The sequence below is a fragment of the Monodelphis domestica genome, chromosome 6, assembly GCF_027887165.1.
Source record: "Monodelphis domestica isolate mMonDom1 chromosome 6, mMonDom1.pri, whole genome shotgun sequence".
Classification (NCBI taxonomy): Eukaryota; Metazoa; Chordata; class Mammalia; order Didelphimorphia; family Didelphidae; genus Monodelphis; species Monodelphis domestica.
In genome coordinates this window covers 283,479,857-283,505,095 of record NC_077232.1, presented here as the reverse complement: position 1 = coordinate 283,505,095, position 25,239 = coordinate 283,479,857, and the positions used below count along the sequence as shown (strand labels likewise).

The 25,239-nt window shown below is 35.1% G+C and overlaps 1 protein-coding gene across 4 annotated transcripts in view; it reads left to right on the top strand.

Annotated features, from left to right (window-relative positions):
- The window catches only part of UNC5C (unc-5 netrin receptor C), a 411,855-nt gene that overhangs the window by 295,026 nt on the left and 91,590 nt on the right, over positions 1-25,239 (top strand). For all 4 annotated transcript variants that reach the window (XM_001365174.4, XM_007495711.3, XM_056803309.1 and 1 more), the window contains exons 5-6: positions 16,453-16,633; positions 19,818-19,985. In XM_001365174.4, the coding sequence (XP_001365211.2) occupies positions 16,453-16,633; positions 19,818-19,985 (349 nt within the window). The remainder of the gene's footprint in view (positions 1-16,452; positions 16,634-19,817; positions 19,986-25,239) is intronic.

Here is a 25,239-nt window from a genome sequence, read left to right as displayed (position 1 = left end):
ATATTGCTCGGTGGGCAAAGGAGAAAGATGCCCCCATCTTTCCAATAAATATTACACCATCCAAATTTGCTATCATTTTCTTTTTCTCCTCCTTTCTCAGATAAATTCCTTGAAAATGCTTCTATTCTAAAGCTTCTACTTCTCCTCTCAGTCTATTCTATAATTTCTGTAGTCTGACTTTCAAAGTCATTTTCCAATTGAAACGCTGTCAAAATTTTCCAGTGATCTTCTTAATTGTCAGCAATTTTCTCATTACTTACTTGACTTTTCTTTAGCATTTGATACTCTTGGACAATTCCCTCTTCTCTAGATTCTCCATTTACTTGTCTGGCTATTTTATTCTGGTCTTGCACACTAACTATGGATGTACTCACAAGCTCTGTCCCAAAAGCTAATCCAGATTGCTTTCCTCTTTGCTGGGGAATTGCAGGAGGGTTACTGGGAAGCGATTTTGTATTAAAACAAAAGGAAACATCCTTTTAATGATTTAAAATATGAACTTTTAGTCTAGGAAGAAGCTTGGAGTCATTGAGTAGATCATCTTCCAAAGACTGATTCAACTGAGTGATTCGATCCTAGCCTCATCTCTTTGTCCAGTGATGCACTGTGATTGTCCAGTGATGCCCTGCCCCCAGCTATTCCTCCAAATGCCTATCATATAGGTCAGACATGGGCCAGACTCTTTGAAGTGATTACGAATCTCATCCAGAAAGAAGGTTCTACAATGTTTCAAGGCCTTTAGGCAAACAGCACCTCCTTCACATTCTTTCTCTATTCTCGCTAAACTCCCTGTCAACTTGTATGAGTTCAACCACTATCTTTATATAACTTTCTTCCAGGTATATATAATATCCGTCCCTAGTCTCTGTATTCCAGTCATGTATCTCCAACTGCCTAGTGTACATTTCAAAGTGGATGAGCCATTGTCCTCTTAAACTCAGCATGTTCAAAACAGAACTCACCTCCCTCCAACCCACCTCTCTTCCAAGTTTTTATATTGCCATCAAGGTCATAAATCTACATAGAGCTTTTCCAGGTTCCTTGTAATTCTTGGCACCTTACTCTCCCTCACCCAATATATCCAATCAGTTTCCAGATCTTATCTCCTTTATACATCCTCTTCTTTTCAAGCTCTTGTCACCTCATATCTGACTATTGTGTTACCTTCTGGTTGGTACTCAATTCCTCAAGTCTCTCCCCACTCCAGTACTCACACACACACACACACTGCTGTGTCACTATCTTTCATTTAGTAGGCTAGATGTAATCTTTATATCGTTTCATCCTCTGAATTCCCATAAGAACACTGACATCAAGGTATTTTTCATGATAACCCATCAAATTCAGCCTCTCTATTCAAGATATATATTCAACATGTATTTCAGGCAACATGGAATCTCTTTCATGCTATCACATTGTTCAGTGAATTTTTCTTAACATAAAATGAATGGCCAACATCATTCAGCTATTTTAATATAAAATATCCAGAAATTCACTTCAACAAGGAAGAATTCCACAGTGAATTTTGTCAGTCAGTCAACTTATTAATCATTTACTATGTATTAGGCATTATGGCAAAGCTGAGAATATGTAAAGAAAGGCAAAAAGAAAAGAAAACTCTCTCTGCTCTTGAGGTGCTAATATTCTAAAGGGCAAGACAATAAGCAAACAACTACATATAAGCGAGACACACACACATATGCATAATGTGACAAATTGGGCATACTCTTAGAGGGAAGGCACTAAAATTAAGGAGAACTGTGAAAGACTTCCTATCAAAGGTGAAATTTTAATTGAGTTTTGAAGGAATCCAGGAAATAATGAGGAAGGAAATAGTTCCAGGCATGGAGGACAGTCAGTGAAAATGCCATGAGTTGAGAGAAAGAGTGTCTTGTTCAAAGAACAGCAAATAGACCATTGTCCCTGGATCACATAGAATGTGGAGGAAAGTAAGTTATAAGGAAACTGAAAAGGCAGAAAGGAGCCAGGTTATATTTGTTGGCCCAGGTAATAATGAAAAGGAAGAAAAGGATGACAAGAAAGAAAAAAGAGACAGAGACAGAGCTAGAAGAGAATGTTGGAAAATAAAAGAAGCACTTTCTCTAGATGTTTTTCTTTGTAAAGGATGGATTATCCCATTATCCCCTTTAGCTTTGAAATTCTAAAGAACAAAATGATGATCCCTCTGAATTGTCAGTCAAACTGACTGAGTGATCGCAAACTTACTATGTTTTTGAAAAAATCATAGGAGCAGAAAATAAAAGCTCACTGTTTGCTAATGTCTATATTATCTCATTAGCTTCCTATCTGGCCACCTTGTTTAAAAAAAATATAAACAACTGGACTTCTTGATGTTTACCACCTAAGACATTGCAGTGCCCACTTCTATGCCTGCAACATGCTATATCTTCACCTTTTCCTCTTAGAAGTCCTTGTTTCCTTCAAAATTCAACTCAAGGACATAAAACCTTTCCTAATCTACCTAACAGCTAGTATCACCTCAATCAATTTATATTAATGATATATGCACAGTTTCTCAAAAGTCTTAGTGAAGTTTTTATTCTCCAACAGGGCGAGGGTTTCAAGTGAGGGGAAACCATTTCTTTTTTTGCTAGATGTCCTCAGAAGCTAGGAGAGTTCTTGGCATGTAGTAGGTTCTTAATGAATGCACTTTTAATGAGTTTTCAATATATCTCATATGAAACTACTCATGTACGACTCAAGAAAATGTAAACTCCTTGGGGGGAAGCAAATGGTTCATTTTTGTCTTTATATATAAAGTGCCCAACATTGCCTGGTACATAGCAGGGATTTAATCAATAGAAAGGTAGTATGCTATAGAGGAAGGAGGGAACTGGCCTTAAAATAAAGTAGAACTAAGTTCACTTTCAGTCCGTTATACATACTGGCTGTGTGACCTTTGACAAGTCTCATTTCCTAAGATAGAACAAGAACTGATCTGAACTGGTAAAAGTTTCCTCTACCTATGAAATCCCAGGTATAAATCACAAGAGCATAAATATCTTCAGTGTTTTATGGGCACTTAAAAACTAAAAGTTTGTTGAGCTTGAATGATATTTTTAAATGAAAGCTGAAAGTTTTAGGGTTTCAGGACAAGTTAGTTCCCACAGTGGATTGGGAGTTTGTTCTCCAAAGCAATGAACTTGGACATATGTGCATTTAAAGGAGTGTTTCCTCAGCAGGAAAACAAATTCATTCTTTTGGCAGCTCAGACAAAGTAACAACAACTGAGCAAAATGTCACTAAAGTTTTCACTTGCTGTCTTATTCCCTGCCTACTTTTTCACAGTCTCCTGGAGATACAATTTCAAGTTGCTTCCACACCATTATTTTTCAAAACTTAAAAATATACATTGTCACATGTTCACTAAAGAATCCCAGAATCCTGTGCAATGGGCAGTAAGAAAGTTTTTTTATCTGAAAAATCTAACAATAACATCCTACTAATGTAATACCTCTTTCTACTCCTGGCACAGCTAGGAGAAAACTTAGTACAGTGTAACCCCAGAACACACTCAGCGAGCCCTTCTTTTCTCTGAGATATAGCCTTTATCATTGAATGCTACATATTTTGACAAGTATTTTTTGCCTTTTACGCTTTAAAATATCTGTATTTGCCATTAAATTATTGTTATGAATGAAATGTGCTCATTTTCATTCTCTAAAGAAGAAATACCCAGGCAAGGAGAAACCAGGAGATGCCTTAAAATTACCTGTTACTAGTTGGTCAGAAGCAAACTAACAAAAATGGTACTAGAATTTTGAAAACTGGATGAAATGGAGTCCAATCACCATCTAGTGAAAGGCTAAAGGGGGGCACATGACTCATTGAAGTATATCTGTCCAGCAAACGTTGTTCTAAGACGTTAAATGATTCAAGTAATTCCTGTGCTTTATAAGGCAGTAGTAGAGGTTGGCAAGAAGTTTCAACTTCTAGTTTATACTAGTAGCTTGGCTTGGCTGCTTATGCATTGGATAACTGACTCATGCTAGCTTTCCCCTTTATATGATTATTTGTTTAATTAATATAGGTTCATATAATTATTCTACTTTAAAAAGCCATGATCTTTGGGACACATGCTTGCCCTATGATACTATTGTATCACTGTGGTACCTCATTTAAAGTATTCTGAATTGATGGAGACCAGATTTGACTTCTCCTGCAGATTTTTCCTAGACTCACTCTTCATGTTGGGTGGCATGTGGCAGTTTCCCTCTGTTAATTAGAACAAATGTGCCAATTATGTTAATGCATCTCCCGATACCAATCAGTGAATAATTAGACACAACACATCTGTCTTTCACAAGGGAATAGAATGGAAAGAAGAAAACTACAAGGTGCCCTGCACATATTATTAGCGTTTGGGTTGTATACTGCCTGATAATGGTGATAGGATTGATACTCTTATGTGATACCTTTAAAATATCTATAGTAACATAAGATATCAAGGACAGAAAAATTATATCATTTGTGGTCATCAGCTTTTCTCCATGTCTCCCAAAGATAGGAAAACAGAAAACCAAATAATGTTATGAATTAAGAACCTTTCCTTCATTGCTAATGTGGCCTCAATTGCTGTTCTGCTAAAGAATTTAAATGCACTTTTTTTTTTATATTTATCAATTGGTAAGTTAGAATAAAACTTGTTTAGTATTCAGTTGAACTAAGGACAAAACAATTGACTTTTCTGGGATTCATTGAAAGCTGCATGATATAACCTAATCTTCCAAAGATTCACTGAACACTCCTCAGGAGCACATGGGAGGGCATAAGCATTTTTTAAGTACCTGCTGTGTGCTAGGCTCCATGTTAAGAACTTTACAAGCATTATCTCAGTAGATCCTCACAACAACCCTGAGAGATAGGTGCTGTTATATCAATTGTACAGATGAGGAAACTGAGGCAAATAGATTCAGTGACTTTTCCAGGGTCACACAGCTAGTAAGTGTCTGATGCTGGCTTTCAGCTCAAGTCTTCTGACTATAGGCACAGTATTCTATCTCCACTGTACCACTGAGCTTCCCCTAACACTGGGAAATAAGGATGGACTAAGGCACAACATGACAATGTTAATATTTTCATCTGTTCCTATGTGGTTTGATTCTTTCTACTATATCTCTTTACTTTAAGAGTTTTCCATTCCATGGATTTGGGAAGTTATGAATATTTGGTAAGATGATATCTCACCAAAAATTTTTTCTGGAAATTTGTGAGTCAATATTATATCCAGGTATTATAAGACTATAGCCTAAGTGTTTTGTTCTTGGCCAAGTTCCTACACTTGGTCAACAAATTTCTTTATTTTAATTTTAATTTTTTTTTTTATTTGGCCTCTCTAGCAAAAAAAAAAAATATTTCTTTTGTCTTGCCATTTTTCATTTCATTCTCTGGAGGTGAACATTCACAAGTTATTCTTCAAACATTAACTTGATTCTACTCGTTTCACTCTTCATTATCTTATGTAGTTCTTTCTAGTTTGTTTGTTTGTTTGTTTGTTTGTTTTTTCGAATTAATTTGCTCATCATTTGAAGTCATTAAACTTGAAGGACATAACTATGAAGGGTTAGGTAATCTTTTCTCTGCCTCCATCAGATTGAGCCTCCAATGGTGATTCCTCCTAGTGTCAGGAAGTAGTTACTTGCATTCCATACTATTTAACCAATCAACACCATTTCACTTTTAGGAAGGACATTTAGATTACAGATAAATTATGCCAATATTCTTCCCTATAGCACCTCAGTCTCTGTGAGGACTAGTTCCTATATAGCACTGATCTCATCAAGTTCATTCCCACCTTAAGATTCCTTTTAGCTGATTCTCTCCTGAGGCTAGAAGGCTGTTCTTTGCTCCTCACAGTATCTATGCTGCATATACTGCAAACACTACAGAGTGCTATAGAGCTGAGAGACCAAACAAGGTGTCCTCCAGATCTTTTGAATCCAAGATGCCTTTATTCATTCATTTTATATAGGATTGGATATACTCTGTATTGGACACAGCATTGGATATAGTCCATACAAGGACCAGACTTCCATGATATCCATAATAGGGCTCTGATTTTAGTATGGTTTTATTGGGTAAATCCTCAATGATATTTTAGGATTTGTTCTTGTAGCATAGGGGTTTGTTTAGGAAAAATAATGAGATACTGGTGTATTAGTCTGCTACTTTATTATATCTTTCAAGGTATTAGATATTAACTCTTTGCAGCATGCACTGACATGTCACCATGAAGTTTTACTATTTTCATGTAAAATTTACATGGGATTTGAGCGCCTTAAGAATTAACTTGTTTGTTTGTTTGTTTGTTTGTTCATTCATTTGTTTAACTGGTTAATTACTAATCTATTTGTTTCTTAATTCATTTATTTATTATTTTTTGTTATCATTCATTTCTGTTCATGGCATCCAGACAGAAATAAGTCTGTCCTGGCCCTAAGACAAGTCACTCTTATGGTATTATTTGTTATAATTTTCTTCAGATTTTGGGACTGATAGAAAAAAAAACTGCATTTCATTATTTGTCAAATTCAGTGATTTCATTAGTATAGGGACTCTCAATAAAGAAATTCCTTTTACCAATGCAATTAGGCAACTGTTTTACAATTTGAGGTTGCCTGGGAAAATGGGAAGAAAAAAACATATTGATTACACAGATAATATGTGACAGAATCCACACCTGAACACATCTTAAAGACCCCAAAGTTTGGTTCTCTGTTCACCATCCCATGCTGCCTCTTTTGCCATCTAGTGGATATAAAATATATCAAACCATAATATGTGATCTTAATATAAGATTTTATTACTAAAGTAATTTTTATCTAATTACCATAAATTTCCTGCAGAAATGCTTATTGGACATATTTTTCTTTATTCAAAAAAAAAGCATTGCTACCCACTATATTCATTATAATATATTCATAAACTATTAGCAAATGTTTCTTGAATAAATCACTAATTCACTAATCAAATTCACTAATCAAAATTCTCAAGGTTGAAGGAAACTCTAATTTTGAAAAGTTAGATAGGATCTCTTTCATGTTCTATTATTTTGAGTTTTTTAAATTAATCATCTATTTCCAATGGAATTCTCAATAGTTGTTGATTGCAGATTCTGAACACCCCTTATCTTTTCAGAGATCATTTACCACATATGCCTCAAAAACTATTATCAATAATTGAGAGCGAAAGCATCTTACAAAATTCCTTTAATGAGATAAATGTGTTTCTGACATATAAACTAGGGAAAGATAAACTGAGGTAGAAGACTATATAAAGTAGCAAATGAATAAATATTCACTTAGATGAATATTTTAAATACATCCTAGCAAAAAGATTAAAGAAATATATGGGGTTTGTATAAAGAACTCAAGAATGAGTCCATTGGGAAAATAATTCACATGACTGTTGATATTAAAAATAAATAAAAATAACCAAAATTACATAATAGATGCCAAAAAGATTTTGACCAAGTGTAATGAACATTTATGTTGAAGCATAAGCATAAAGAGATCATTTTTAGAATTTATTAAAATACATATCTAAGGGGCAACTAAGAGGCTCAGTGAATAGAGAACCAGGACTTGAGACAGGAGATCCTGGGTGCAAATCTGGCCTCAGATACTTCCTAGCAATGTGATCCTGGGTAAATCACTTAACCCTAATTGCCTGTCCCTTACTACTGGTCTGCCTTAGAACACATAACTTAGTATTGATTCTAAGACAGAAGATAAATGTTGTATGTATAATTGTATACATATATACAACATTTATCTTCCAAATCTATATTTATTCAAAATCTAGCATAATTTGCAATAAACAATCACTAGAATCTTTCCCAGTTAAAAAAAGGGGGGGGGATCGGGATGGTTAATCAAAGATACTTCTTCTGCCGATAACAATTTGACTAAAAAAAATTTGGTAGTAACATACTATAAAATAAATTCATGAAACTATTAGAATTTCTATATATAGCTAAAATAAAAACTTGGAGAAAATATGAAAGGTTTAATTAATTATTATCTAGGCCTTAATCTACCAGGACATAGTCAAGGATTCTATCAATTCAATTACAAATTCTTTAAAAAAATCAAGGAAGACAAATAGCCAAAGTATTACTCAATGCTCATAACTGGGAGAAATGGCAAGCTAGACCAAAAAGAAATAAATGATCAAATAAAAGGCCTTCACTAGACATTTGCTTTAAAATTTTGTACATTTTCCATAATCAATTCCTATTAATATAAATCTAATATATGTATTTTCTCACTGACATCAGACTAAACAATGATGGGAAAACATTATATGATCATATTAAAACAAACAAAAATATATGGTTAATTTCTTGTGTTCCACACTTAATTGAGTAAACATTTATATAAATGGCTATTATATTTTCTCCAACTTTGAGGATTTTAAAAATAGAGGAAAATACATAGGAATCAGGGACTAAATTTAAATATGAGTTTTCTAAAAAGATAGTGATTAAATTCTTAATTGAACTCTTGAAGTCAACTTATGCCTTAAAAGCATATTTAATGGTTTTATGGCCAGCTTCAGTCCTTCTCTTTTTCTGATAGTTTTATTTTTAGCTAATAGCTTAGAAATTAGCAAAAAAATAAAAAGCCCAAACAGTAAAATGATCAAATCATGAGTCACCATAATATGTTTATTTCATAAATTAAAGAGTTAAATGAAAGGAGAAACCTAGTGTCCACAGAATCTTCAAATTCATAATTGGATTGGTAATGGTGCCTTTACTATTGAATCCATATTGATGTTTCAAAGTTTTTTATGACAAATTAAGAGACTTCTGTGGAAATCAAATCAAACTTTGTCCCCTAAACTTTCCTTCTAAAAAATTATATTCTCTCTCTCCCTCCCTTCTTCTCCCTGTCCCTGTCTCTCACTGTCTCTCTCTGCCTCCCTGTCTCTCTGTCTCTGTCTTTCCTCCCATATATGCATTATGTCCTTTGAGAGATTATAAGTTCCTTGAAGGCAAAGACTGTTTCCTTTCTGTCTTTGTATCCACAGCACCTATCATAGTACCCAGAACATAGTGGCTTTTAAAAAATGCTGGTTGCTGATATGTGTGTGTGTGTGTGTGTGTGTATAATATGTAATATTTATAAAATTAATTCTATTATATACAATAGTCTATTAAATATGCTTTTCTATCCAAGTGTTATATATACACATGAATATGTATATACCCATATTTATAGTAAGAAAAAGATTTATTAACAAAGTTAGAGATAGCCTGATATATTTAGAATGATCTGGGGTCAAATCCTTCACTGCAGCTTTGTAACCCTAGAAAACTAATCTCTATGAGTTTTACTAGTCATAGTCCATCTATGAATTTCACTAAATCCCAGCCCATTAAGTTTTTTAGAAATACAGTTCATTGTAAATAAAATAGATATGCATGGATCAGAGTGTCATGGATATTATGTAATATTATTTTGCTATAAGAAATTAGAGATATGGACATATAGAAGCATAGAAAGACTAACATGAACTGATGAAAAGTGAAGTAATCAGAACCAGGGAAAACATATACACAAAAACTACATAAAAACATACAAATGGAAAGATTATCACCAGTAGCAAAACTTAAATTATATTATCTAATTATAATGACCCAGAGACCCCAAAGAAAAGATGAGAAAACAGACATCACATAAACTTGGTCGATACATTGGATAGTTTTGTTTTTCTGCCTTCACTACTTTCTTTTTTGTTACAAATAATGGTCCTCTGGAGGAGGGAACTGGAGAAGGGGTATATTTGGAAATGAAGATGGTTTAAAATACATACTTTTTTTTTTTAAGTACAAACTGTTAGGAAATGGCCTGGCATAATGCATGTCATTTTACTTGACCTAATTAGATGAAAAGATCAGGAAGTAAGACAGGAAGAATATAACTAGAGCTATCACTAGGGAGAAGTCATTCATTTCTACCAGTGTTAGCCCGTCATCAAAATTCCATCAGCAGACAGCACCTCCACATTGTCCCCAGCTGTTATCTATACCCACTTCATGAGATAATGAGAATTGTAGAAAGTATCTGAGAAAATGCAGTTGCAATTTGTGTTTGTCAAATATTTGTAGTCATTTTACAAATTTCACTCGAGACTTGGCAGTAGCCAAATTATACCTTGGCAATAAACTTTTCCTTTTCCTTTTCACCTTGTTTGTATTCTAAGAGAAATTTAAATTATATATTCCTTATTCATTTTCATTCATTTCATAATAGTACTGCTATTGATATCCAGTAAATACCCCTGGGTTTTTTTTTTTAATTTACCTTTTTTGCTATAAGCTAGTTCTCATGTGCTTCCAGGAACCAATGCAATCTAAACTTTGCAGTTTGAGATCACTTTGAAATTCAGAAGTCAAAACAGGTCACCTCTAGCCAAATAGATTCTTTTGTTTCTATTAGATTATCTTTATGTTTATTTTCTAACAAAATGGAAATTATGTGTACTTCTCTGTGTAAAGTTTTACATTCCAGCTAGATAAACTTTCTGTCCCTAAGCTACTGATGATGGTCCCTTTGACTTTTCCTGTGATAAAAGTAATTTCCGTCCCTAATTATGATTAAGGTAATGCATTGAAAAACCACAGTGAGGTAATTCCAGAAAAAAAAATAGTAAATTCCTAAGAATCACACCATAAGCTCCCTATCTGATCCAGTATGGTTCCTTCTACTACCTAACCCACAACTGTTGGAAGGGGCAGATGTCAGGAATGGAAATCCCTAATTTACAGCACCCACTCAGGAACCTTTGATTCATAACTCTTCCAGAAGTGATAGAGGGAGCAGAAAGGATTCAGAGAGTAAAGCCTCATCCCAGCCTTGATATCTCCTTGCAGGACTGAAAGTGGAATATGGTTCCTAGCTCTTTGTCTCTTGCTGACCCAGATCAGCATTCCAGTCCAAGACTGTGACCTCTTCTCACCTGCCTCCCCTAGGGCTTTAGTAGGAGTCAGGGATAGGACATATTTTTCTTGGAATTTCTGCATAGAACTAAGGGAAGAGGTAAAGCACAAGTTGGGGAGCCTCATCCAAGGCTTCTAGACAGGACTGGGCTTCTTCATGGGTCATCATTCCAATTCAGGTCTGTGGCAGAGTATAGAGCCCTACCCAAGAGTCTAGGATTACAGGTTTCATTACCTCATATGGGTCATTATCCCCAATCCAGTGTTCTAGATAAAATTTCTAGAGGGAACAGATTCAAGAATCTCTTACTGTTCAGCTTGACTGACTGCCCTACTCTAAACTAAAAATACTCATTGTGACTGCTTGAAACTTTCCTCAATCGCCCAAAATCCAGAAGTGAAGATCTAAAATGAAGATTGGGTAGAAAGATTAAAGAAATTATCATGGAAGAAAACTCATAATGAAATATGAAAAAGTCATGGGCTTAAAGAACCCTGAGTTGAAATCCCCAAAGAGAAAATCCTGTAGTCATTTCAAGTAGAATCCATTCAAAAACTATGTCCCTTGGGATGCATGGGAAGAGTATATAAATATGGAGGAAAGATTGCAGGAAGCAGGTAAAAGATAACATACTCTTGTCTGAAATTGGCAAAAAGAAAGTTGAGAACATTCTCAGAATTGATTGATGGTTTAATTAGTTTCATTGAAATGGTTTTCATTTTTTTCATTTTTGCTCTTTGTTTCAAGAGATCTGAGTAAAGGAGTGATGTATTCAGAAATAAAGATCAAGGGGGCACATAGGTAGGTGAACAGATTAAGAGCTCCAGGACTAGATATGGAAGGTCAAATCTGACCTCTGACACTTCTTAGCTATGCTACCCTGGGTGAGTCATTTAACAACCATTTCCTATCCTTTACTTCTGCCTTGAAACTAATACACAGTATTGATTCTAAGACAGAATGTAAGGATTTTTTTTTTAAATAAAGGGAATAAATGTCACATAAAAAGAAGGGGGAAAACTGAGTCCCCAATAGGACAATAAATTTGGATGGAAGGCTTACTTACTAAATGACAAGAAGTTCTAACAAGAGTTAGAAATGAGATTAAAGTTCTTGAAGGAAAACTTGTAAATAACTTCATTTGGAAGCCCAAAAAACATTATTTAAAGAGTGAATATTGAAAAACAGAATAAAATTCAATGATATAATAACAAATGATGGAGCAAAGTCAAAGTAGACTTACAAAAAAAAAAAGACAAGTGAAATTCACTATCAAAAACAATTTGCCAAGGAGAAATAATTTAAGATTAATAGACTCTCTGAAAACCATAATAAAAGAAAAACCTAGGATAGTGTTAGTCAAGAAATCAGAAAACAGGATTCAGAGTGAGAGGAGCAGAACCAAGAAAACATTGTACACGGAGGAAGTATACTGTGGTACACTGTGGTACAATCGAACATAATGGACTTCTCCATTAGTCTCAATACAATGTCCCTGAACAACCTGCAGGGACCAAGGAGAAAAAAACACTACCCACAAGCAGAGAACAAACAGTGGGAGTAAAAACACTGAGGTAGGACAACAGTTTGACTACAGGGGCGGAGGGGATATGATCCAGGAGAGACTCTGAATGAACACACTACTAATATCATGGAAATGGGCTCTGGTTGAGGACACATGTGACACCCAGAGGAATCACGCATCGCCAATGGGGGTGGGGGGGAGGAAAAAAAAAGGTGATCTTTGTTGCTAATGAATAACATTTGAAAAGGGCCAATAAAATAATGTTTAAAAAAAAGAAATGAGAAAACATTCCAGATCAACTGAAATGAGGGGGCTAAGGGGAAATAGAATACGTTTCAAAAACATTAATATACCCCAAATGTGATAATTAAACTTCAGAATTTCATATGTAAAAAAAAAAATTACTGCAGTCATCCTTATAGAAAAGAGGTTCTATACAAGGGACCAAATGCAGAGTCATGCAAGACAAATAGATAGAAGAAAATAAAGGAAAGCTTGGAACATAATATAACAACTTCCAACCAAGAGTAATTTATCTGCAAAACTGAACATAATCCTAAAGGATAAAACATAATTTCCAGGGCTCCATCATTAGCTCCTACACCTACAGAATTTCCTTCTCCCCAGAGGTATTGCTGAAATGCTCTATGGAATTCATTGATTAGCCACAGCTACAACAAATGTATAATGACTGCCCAAGAAGAGTTGGTAAAATACCCAATATTTCTAATAGCCCCCAGGGTACCTCATTTGTTACCAGGGAGTGAGGAGGGACATGACCTTATTTTAGATGTGAAAGAATTATGCACAATAAAAATTTTTTAAACCCTTACCTACTATCTTGGAGTCAATACTGTATATTGGTTCCAAGGCAGAATAATGGTAAGGGCTAGACAATGGGGGTTAAGTGACTTGCCCAGGGTCACACAACTAGGAAGTGTCTGAGGTCAGATTTGAACCCAGGACCTCCCGTCTCCAGGCCTGACTCTCAATCCACTGAGCCAACCAGCTGCCCTCTGCACAATAAATTTTAAAGAACAGGAAACTTGAAGAGCATCATGATACCATTTCTACTACTGACTGTCAGATAATTTTAGGGTTGTGACTTTAAATCTAGATTTAAATGATCACCAATAAAATACCCAAGTCAGTCTGGAAATTTATGGTAATTTAATTAATATAGAGGGAAGGAATTTAAGGAGAAGGAGGAAAGAGGATATAGGATTTCTCCTACCTGGCCTATGCCAGGGGGAGTTTTAAACTCCCCACTTCTAGGTCTCTGAAGAAGATTAAAGGCTTCTGAGAGGGAAAAGTTAGAAAGTAAGGGAAGAAAATTCAGCCAAAAACTCACCACCAAACTGGACAATAGTTTGTAGCCACACTAAGATGCCGAAAGGCTCAGCACACAGTTCTCAGCTAACTCTCCACCGCCGATCAGGGAAAGAAAGTGAGATAGATACAAAAAATCCCAAATATATAGACCTTTCATCCTTGTGTCTCCTCCTCTAAATTTTCACATCTACCAATCACATTAAAGATTTTTTTTTCCCTCCAGGACTGCCCATACTTTTAGTTCTCACCTTCTTTGATTTGATTATATCTTTAGAGTTACTTCTTTGTTAAGTTCACCTTTTGTGAGCACATGACCTTTTTGTGATTGATTTAACCTTTATAGTTACTTAACACCTTTTTGTATTAGATTTAAAAATAGACTTAGCTTAAAATTCTAGCTTCACTATAAGGTGAGAACTAAGCACCTTCATTGTTCAATCAGGAGATTACACAACTTTATCTTTCCCTGAAGTATGGTCTAAGTAGAGTGGAGTAGTTTTTAAAGTTCACATTACCTTAACTCCAGCCAGTGAAAAATTGAAAGGTTTTTTTTTTTTTTTAGCATAAGAACTTGTGACATGGTAGTTATATGCTAGAATGGATCAGAAGAGATTTGAAATCTCTAAACCATTTTCTTCTTTCTAGAAAAATTCAAGCAAATGATTCAAGTCAGACTAGCATCAATCTTCTTGCATTCATGGTTAATATCTCATTTTCTCCCATCCATATTTATAATTATTCAGCTATTATTTTGTCATAATTTAAAATTTAATTTCCACACATAAAATTATTGATATTTAGAATGGCAGCAGGCATTCTCTCCCTTTATAACAGAATTCTGCGAGTGAAATATATCACAAGAATATAATTTTATAATGATCAAATCATGATTCCTTACAAGATTGTAGACCATGTACAGACTATTTAAAGAGACCCTCAATGAAAATTTATAATTCTGTTCAAGAAGATCCTTTTTACCAACACTTTGTATTATTCCTTCCTCTTCCCCACCCCAATCCCAGCAATTCTTGAGGGGGGTGGGTTGGCACATCTTGGACTTCCCTCCATTATATAAACAGTTCAGACTAGTAAGTGGCTCATGAGATGACTTGTGGATCATGTGTTATAGTGATCTAGAGCCATGGAATGCTGTGATATATCATTTTTTTTGCATTTATTACTAATTCTGGTTTTGCTACTACCTTTACTAAGAAAGTTAAACAATGGTTGAAAATACAGTTATTTCATAAAAAGGATTATATTATTTTATTAAATAGGCACAAATTAATTCCACTTACAGTCAACTATCAATTATCTGTGAGTGAATTTTCTGTTTTGTAAAAAGTAATCTTAAATTTACCTCTTCCACTGCCCAAAGTATAGGAAACTAAAAGAGATAAATGCAGATACAGATTCTCTGGATATTTTCTACATGTTAGACCTGACAATGTGTCAATCTATATTTGAAGTCTAATAAATGATTCTTAGAATTAGACATTGTTTGAGATAGTCTACATTGATATGACATTTAATTAGAGAGCATATTAAGAATTAAAGAATAAATGTGTATTTGAATCTGCAAATCTGCACATATAAGTCATGCATATACTTGGTCCTACCGATATCCTCCTATGCTTGTTTGTTCCCATTTTACAAATTATCTATCAAATTTGTATTTAAAGACTGTCATTATAGGGTTCCCTAGTTATATATAAGTTCAATATTTGCTACACTAAACACACTGACAGGTTTGATGAAGAATTTTCAGACCTCCTCCGGAGTCTGAGGTGCTTCTGAACATCTAGGAAATGGCATCAGTATTGATCTCTTCTCACTGAAAGGTTTCCTTAACTTCTTCGAACTCTTAAAAACAAATTATGAAATGTTAAAAGTGCCTGATTTCCCTGAGTAAATAAGAGGGGGAAAGATGCCACTTCATTCTTTGGGAATCAAGATTAAAATGTTATTGTTTTGTTTTTAAAGATAACTAACTTGAGGATGGATGATAGATGAGCTTATATGGGGTGAGCAGGGTGTTGGTAGAATGATTTTTCGAATGTTTTGGCTTAAATGATTCCCTAAACACATTTTTACTATATTTTTTCAAATAAAAGCATTTTCAGGGTAATTTAATCCATATGTTTCAACTTGATTTATACTTAAATCGCCCACATTTTGTTCTATGAAAACTACATGTAATCTGAGATGATTTTGAGATTTTTTCTATCCCTATTTTCCTTTCTAAAATAAAGGAAATAAATTGCCAAATGTAAACAAATCAAATACCAAATGGTTTGAGTTCTTTGAAATGCTTAACCTATTATTTTTGATTGGGTTCTGAACCTGGCAATACTTGTTCTCCCATTGCTACCTGCAAAGGAAAATGAAAACAATTTGAACACTATATTTCCCAATTGGTTCATTGACATTTGAGTGCAATGTGGTACAGACAGAATCAGCATGTTTGGCAGGTGAGTGATACTTGGTATGATCTCACTACATTATCTTCCCTCAATTTGCAATATCATGGCAGGAGACCTTTTATGCCCATCATGAAGTGTAAAGGAAAAGAAAATAAGTTCAAGTTTTCAAAAGTAGGGATTTATCTAATATTTTTATGCACCATAGGTGGAGTGGTTGAAAAATGAAGAAATAATCGATCCTGTTGAAGATCGGAATTTTTATATTACCATTGACCACAACTTGATTATAAAGCAGGCTCGCCTCTCAGATACAGCAAATTATACTTGTGTTGCTAAAAATATCGTGGCCAAGAGGAAAAGCACGACTGCAACTGTCATAGTCTATGGTAAGCTTTTTCATCTTACCAAACTTTGGGGAATCTCATTCTGGGCTTGGATTATGCTTAAGATTCTCATCAGCTATGTTGCTCTAAATGAAATACCTCTAGGGACTAATTGGGAGTAGAAACGCAGAAGGAAAAACAACTGCTTGATTTCAAGGGTCGATGGGGATATGATTGGGGGTGAAGACTCTAAATGATCACCCTAGTGCAAATATCAATAATATGGAAATGGGTCTTGATCAATGACACAAGTAAAAGTCAATGGAATTGTTCATTGGCTATGGGGTTTGGGGGAGTGGGGAAAGGAGGGGAGGGAAAGAACATGAATCATGTAACCATGGAAAGATATTCCAAATTAAATAATTAAAGTTTTCAATTAAAAAATAATAAAAAAAATAAATTAAATACCTCCAAAGTGTCTTCTCCCTATTCCTATAGAGCCCTCTATCTTCACATTCCCACCTCGCACCCTTCCCCCCCAACCCAAGCGATATTTGTGATGCTTCTCAGGTAATTCATAGTAAGCCATGGTTGGGTCAGAATACCCCCAATATATTCTCAATCAGCATATGATCAGTTGCCTACAGTCTACCAGTATGCCTGGTTTCAAAGGCTGGCTATGGGTCCATCCTAATGATAGAAATCAAGGTTTAAGGAAACTTCATAGATTTTCTCTGGGACTAAAACATACTCAAAGGTTTAGAAGAAACCTAAAGCATCCTGATGCATGCTGCTAATTTGGCCTCCCCACATAGATTATGCAATTCTCAGAGGGCAAGGAACTTCTTGTTATACTTTTTTTTATTTTTTATTCCCAAGCAAGTATTCAGATGTGCTCGATCATTGGTTGGTAGATTGATTCAGAAGATTCATGGCAAAGTTTGGAGTGACTGGGAGAATCTTTGAGGAATACAGAAATAACTAGAGTTTAGAATGTCATAGAAAGGACTTTGCATTACTATTTTGGAGATGTGGATTATAGCCTAAATTGAAAAAGTTAATCTTTCATTTCTTAAGGAATCTTTGATTCCATGGATGTGGGTATTCCTTCCATCAATGCAAATTATAGCCTTTCTGCAACTTAATGAGTTACTGAGACCGAATATTTATTCAACCTATGAACAACCTATTACTGGGTTTTTTTTCCACCCAACTTGTCTAAGTCAGTCCTCAAAGAATAGGTCCTGATCTACCACCAGAGTGATCCAGACCTTTCCAACTTGGTAGGAATTACTAGATTAGGTGCTCTTTTAGCAAAAGAACCCAGGATCACATAAAGGAGAAAGCATCAGATGGAGACCTCAGTGAACGAAATGTCTCTTTATATGCCCATCTTCCTTTTGGGGACTGACAGCTATGATCATGAGTCAGACTCATCATATGATGATAGTTTGGTTATTGCCATGCAATTGGTGGCTATTAAATTAGCTTAATCACTTTGAGTCAGAGAATTCCAGAAGGATAAAAGTGAGTTGTTGTTTTTTACAGTTTTTTCTAGTTTTTACAAACTGTCATTTTAGTGATAGGACAGATTGTGAAAAGAATTTTCAAACCCTGTGATGACTCTGAGCATTAATTTACGTTAAGGATTATGCCTCCTTGTAAGTAGCTGCCTTCCTTACACAGAGTAGGGATACGTCTTGCTCTGTGCCTTGTAAATCAGCTAAATGAGTTGATTAACAGAACATGAAAATCAAAAGAGAAAGAGAGCACAATCACAATGTGTACGTATAAATAAAATATAATAGTTGGGCTCACCTATACTACACCAGAGTTCAATGTCGATGCAAGACTCTCTTCCAACAGTATAGTATTTGTACACTAGTCATAGATCTATCATACACTCTGTATTCAAGAATGTAGCAAACACAAGCAAATGAATGGTTTTTGCTCTTGAACTAGTACTCAGATGTAGAGCAATTTAAATGCCAACTTGAGGTTCTTAAACAGGCAATCTGCCAAAATTCTTGGGTAAAGGTAACATTTGAGAGTTCTAGGACATGGAAACTTGAGTTAAGTAGCCTTGGGAAAAACAAGCTGACAGTTTTCTCTACAGGCTATCCACATACTCTGCCCTATTTTCTGCTTAAACTATCAGACAAAACAGGGAGGACCCACAATTAAGTATTCTTAGAGTTAGCAGATAAAATGTTATGAATACAAAATGCTATGAATTTCTCATACAATTTGAGATTTTTGAAATGATGACTATGGGACATCTGCCCTCCATCAACTACTAGGGACCATTCTTGTGAGTCTCTAATAGATAGAGGCAGCTGTGACCTAGTGGTTAAAAGGAGTGGGCAGGAAATTGATGGTGAATTCACCTGTTATATATAGGTTAGATGCCCTCAGTTTTATCTGGCTTCCCATTTTGACTTAATTAACCAAAATGACTTCATTCATTCATTCAACCAGCTAGTCAACTTAGTGGAGAAATCAGTCAAACCTGTTGTTTTCGCTAGATTAACTTATGTAACTAAATTGAATCCAAAGCATTAGCATATCTGAATGTATGCACAGTTTGAAAGATAATCCTCTGTCATTGAAATAAGATTTTTTTCACATTGACTTCACTGTCTTTACATAGTCATGTAAAAAAATTATTTCCATGACAACATTTTAAGAGCAACTCTGCAGCTCTAAATCATCGTGTCCTGTCATAATGGAATAGAAGAATAGAAACTAGAACAACTACTTTCTTCTCCTAGCCCTGACACTGAATAAGAATCACCTTGGAAAAGTCACTTAACTTGAATGGACCCAAGTTTCCTTATAGGGTGGTGAGGTGGTGCCATAGTGCACAGAGCCCTGAGCCTGGAGACCAGAAGACCCAAGTACAAATCTGGCTTCTAAAACCTTTTACTAGCTGTGTTAACCCAGACAGGTCACTTAAACTCTGGCTCAGTTTCCTCAAGTGTAAAACAAAGATAATTAATCAAGGGTCATTGTGAAGACCAAATGAGATAATATTTGTAAAAAACTTAGTAGTATGGTTCATGGCATTGAGTAAGAATTTAATAAATGCTTGTTTCTTACCTCCCATAAAATGCGGCATTTGAATTTGGCCCCTCTGAATTGATTCAATTTTAAACTTCCATCTAGACTGTTTCATAACTGGGTTTAGGGTTTGGGTTTCTTTTTAGATGTGTGCATAATGCAGTATTTATTGTCTTCCTTGTTATAGTGAATGGTGGCTGGTCCACCTGGACTGAATGGTCTGTGTGTAATAGTCGGTGTGGACGAGGTTTTCAGAAACGTACAAGAACCTGCACCAACCCAGCACCACTCAATGGTGGTGCTTTTTGTGAAGGACAAAGTGTTCAGAAAATAGCCTGCACAACACTGTGCCCAGGTAAGTAAATCAGCTTTCCACTGCTTGACCTCCTCTAGACTTTTGGTGGTATGAGTGAGGGCAGTCTGCTTGGGTTCAAGTCCAGTAATGATGATTTCTACTGTGTGTCGGGGGGGGGGGGCAACAAAATTACCTACTTATTGGCTATTTAAGGACTCTTTTGGAATGACTGACTTGGATTTGTGAAATATCATCTAAAAACCATCTTTCTGGGACAGCTAGGCATCTTAGTGGGTAAAGCTGTTGGCTTAGACATGGAAGTCCTGAGTTCAAAACTAGCCTCAGACACTACCTATCTCTTTGACCCCTGGAAAATCACTTGATCCCAACTGCCTAACCCTAACTACTCTTCTGCCTTGGAGCCAATACTTAGTGTCAACTCTAAGACAGAATATAAGGAATATATTTTTAAATCTTTCCACATAAATCTTATCTATTTGAAAAATCCAGCATAAAAGGAATATTCAACAGTTATACAAATATATAAAAATGTAGGCTGACAGGAAATATAAAAATCAATCAATATAATCCTTCCATAATATTCTACAAAGCTTGGTTCAATATAAATGATCTTTAACACAAGAGTTTTGAGCAACATTGAAAGCTGAAAATATTAAGAAAAAATTCCTTAGTCCTGAAAACACTGTGAAAATAAATAAAAACATAAATTTAGAAAATTATTTGGAAGGACTCATGCATAATGGTAATGTCAACTTCTAGGCAAGGCATCTGGAAATTTGGGGAATAAATTAAAGAAATTGAGAAAGATTTCTGACAATTGGATAATAAATTTTGTAAATACCATTCAGCCTACTTTTAATTAACTATACATATGGAATGTTTAATTTATAGATTATCCACAGCAATGTCAAATCCCAAGATTGTTTCTTTGCCACCTAGCTCATTTCTAAGCTATCTCCTTGTTGTGTTCAAAGAATGAAAACATCATTTAATATTAACCTAAGCCAAACACAACTAAGAAGTATGCATACTATGAATACAGTATGCATGTAATACATGCCAAAGCAAAACCTAAATGATTTTAGAATAATTCAAAACCTACAGTACTAAATTAATGTGAATAAATTGAGAATTAATTATACAACCAACTCAATTATTTAGGAGTGGATTATCCAGTTTGCACATTAAACAGACTCCCTGCTTCTCTTTCTTCTTTTCATTGCATTTCTCATCTTAGTTTCACTGAAGGCAGGACCTGCTTCCTTCAGCTATCACTTATAAAAGGGAGAATCACTGGAACCAAAAGTTGTCTCTATCACAGATTCCTAAGTCTCCAAGCAATCACACTCCCACAATGAAACATTTGGTTGTTTTGCTACATGTTACTCCATTCTTCTATAAACTAGACTATTTCTGTCACAAAATTACTTCAGAATATTTATTCCTGTGCTGTCCTGTCCAAGTTAGTTCCACAATAACAAATATAAGTAGATGGCCTTGTAAAAATACATATATACACACATATACATATATATGCATACACATATACATATACAAATGAATAGTGGTGGAGTGTCCAAAAAGTCTTAGTGCAGTGTTAAGTTTTAACAACCAGAAGTAGAAATGTTACAAAACTAAAGAAGTAACAGTTGAAAGGTCATTCAGATATCAAAGGACATTAAAATTGAACATAGTTACTAACTTGTTGAACTTTGTAAAAACTTGTGGCATGGCCCCACAAGAAAAAGTCTGATGGAGATAGATTTGTGACCAAAATAGTCAATGACCTACTGGACAAATCTAGTATTCTGAGAAAGTGTCATCAATAAACTGTCATACATACAAGGCACCTTTTATGAAATTAAAATTTAAATACGTAACCCTGCCAAATTAAAAAACTAAACAAGTATAAGAGATTTAAATGGTTAAACATTTAAGCACATTTTTTCTGTTTGAGAAATTTACATTTGAAGTTATTAAAGCTAAAAATTATACTAAGACCTGGGGACACTACATATTTCAGTTTTACAGATAGACACACAAGACAGAAAGATAGACAAACAGAAACATAGATAGTTGTATAGATAATAATTATTGCATTCATGCTTAGTATTCCTAATATTCTGATTATCTGTGGTTTATGTTAAATTTAGGCTAAAGTAATATAACATTATATATGTCCATATATAATAATATAATAATATTTAAAAGAACTCAGGTTTTTATGGCACTTGTTTCACATTACAGTATATTAATAGTATTAAACAGTAATCCAGGGGCAGCTAGGTGGCCCAGTGGATGGAGATTCAGGCCTGGGGATGGGAGGTACTGGTTTAAATATGACTTCAGATACTTCCTAATTGTATGATTCTGAGCAAGTCATTTAACATCATTGCATAGCTCTTATCACTCTTCTGCTTTGGAATCAGTACATAGTATTGATTCTAAGACAGAAGGTAAGGGTTTTTTGAAAAGTCAATAATTCCAAAAAAGTATATAGTGCCTTAGAGTTTAGCAAATCATTTTAAGTACATCATCTCACCCATACCTCACAATCACCCTTCAAACAAGTTATTATTACCATTTTATATTTGAGAAAACTAAGGTTAAATGGATTACTTTGCATAGATAAATTTGAACTCATACCTTCCTGATTTCCACATCATTGTGAGTATTGTTATCCCTATTTTACAAATGAGGGAACCAAAACTCATGATGGCTAACCATTCTCCCATGCTGTCATTCATCTTCATGCGCTTCACAATATAATTCCCAAATTTTTGAATGAGTCCATCAATCAAGTATTTATTACCTACCTACTATGTCCTAGTACTAAGTACTAGTACTAAGCACTAGCAATAAAAATATGAAAGAAAGACAGTCTCTGGACTCCAACTTTGTATGAATAGTGGGATGATAATACACATCAGGAAGTGTTAACCAAGTTTTAGCTTATGTAGTCTTCTGGGTTCTGAGTGGAACCATTGAGGCAATAAATTTACAATCTCTTTGGGAGTAAAGACGGTAAATGCAGACCAAAACCTGTAATCCTGTTGGATCTACAGATGGGATGTGAAGTCTTGTCTCTTTTATTGGGTTAGGTGTGTTTATATTCATTGATCAATCAGGACAGCTCAGCCCCAAGATGGAGCTCCAGAAATGAATGTATTCATTATTCCTTGTGAAAGGGTGATCTTTACAAGCAATAGGTCAAGAGTCACTGTGTCTGATGCACAGAAGAGACCAGTGAAATAGCAGGTAGCAAGATGCCAGTGCAGAGGAGGCCATTAGGTCCTAGTGGAATCAAACTTCATTAGCCTAAATTAACTTTATATTAACCTCAATGGACAGTCGATCAATGCTCAGATTCTTAGTAAGACTGTAAGATGACTTCCCAAGAGACTTACATTTTTGGTGAAAAAGGATTTATTATACAGGAGCAAGTGTTACTCAGTAGCCTCTTAATCTTGTAAAGGAAGTCATAACAAGCTTAGAAGCATCTTTGCATGATTTCAAGCCTTATAATTATCCCATTAATAATATTAATATAAAATAGACATTATTTTATTTAATAACATGTCATAGAGAAAATAATTCTCATTCTAAAATCAGAGGGCTTCAGTTCAACTCGAACCCAACACTTACTACCTACATGACCTTGGCTAAGTCACCTACTTTCCATGTTTGAATTTCCTCAATTATAAAACTAGGGTCCTGGGCTAGATGGCCTCTGGGGCCTTGAACTTCCAGCACTTGAGCTGTGATCCAAAGGTCTGAATACCTCACTCTCTGAATGTGAATAACTTAATATCCCATGGGTCATAGTGGGTGTTATACACTGAGAGAGGAAGGACTGACTGGAAAAATCATGAGTGCCTCCTTGACATCCCTGGAGCCAATTTGGCCAAAGTCACCTCAAAGGAAAAAAGGAGATCCTAAAAAAATTAGAACTTTGGCAAATGTTAATTAGGTTTTTAGTACTCTAGACAAAAAGTACCTAGTGTAATAAACAGAGAGGAAAATAGGAGATACTGGTGAAGGAATCTCAAGAGAGACAGACCATTAACACTAGGGAGATCAAGGAAGGTCTTTGAAATCAGCTGGGAAGAAGCTAGGTATTATAAAAGTCACAAGTGATCTTGGCATGCATTCCAGATATGTTAGACCACCTGGGCAATGATGCAGGGAGAAGATGGAAGATCTTAGATAGCCCACAAACCAGTTCAAAATGGGGAGTGCTTAGAGAGGTTTAATGTTCATATTCCACGACACTGGAAAGGATAAAGGACTGGGGACAAGAGGGACGTGGGTTTGTTTTATCTCTGGAAAGCTCCTTGAGGGGTCAAGGTAAGCTAATTCCTTTTAGCATTGACTTAAGAAGAAAGGCAAAAACTATCATAAAGGATGTAATAGTGTGTACTCAAAAACACAACTAAAACCACTCGTAGGAGGACTTTAATACTTTTTTGCTAAAATGGAACAAGTTGCCATAGACTTAAATACAAACTAGAAAAAGTGACATTTAAGTACTAATCCTTGCTATCTAGCCATTGTTAGAAGACTCAGGGGGCTCATTGTACAGAAATGACAATCTATGATGGGAAGCAGAATGGTAAAAGACCATAAACATTAGTTCTGTAGTATAAGGACTTGGTTTCAAATTCCAGCTCTTTCATTTAAGATGACACAGCTAGATGGCTCAAAGGATTTAGAGCCAGGCCAAGAGATGGGAGGTCCTGGGTTCAAATATTCCTAGGTGTGTGACCCTGGGTAAGTCACTTAATCTCCATTGGCCAGTATCAATCACATAGGTAATAAATAGCATAGCTGAGATTTAAATCCTGCTTTTCTTCAAATCTGAGCACTTTCCATTGGCCCACTTGATCCTCAGTAAATTCATTTCAAGTCTCAGGATCTCAGTTTACATTATAATAGAGTTGGGGTAGATGACCTCAGAGTTTCCATTCCAGCTCTAAGCCTTATCCTTTAAGCTCCTTTTCCCCAATTCATTCCAGTTTGGCTACAAACACACAAACACAATGAATACATGCATCTTGGAATTTGCTCAACTTGCTTTTATTGGCCTTTTGATAATCCCTAAGATGCCTGGAGGAGTGTTTTATCAAGTGGAAAAAACACCACACCTATAGTTAGAAGGCCAAGTTCAAATCCTAACTCTGATGGAAGGTCACCTTTCATTTGGACAAATGTGTATTTGCAGACTAGAGATCAAAAGATAAACAACAACAACAACAAAAACAGTTCCTGGTCTCAAGGAGCTTCCTTCATACTA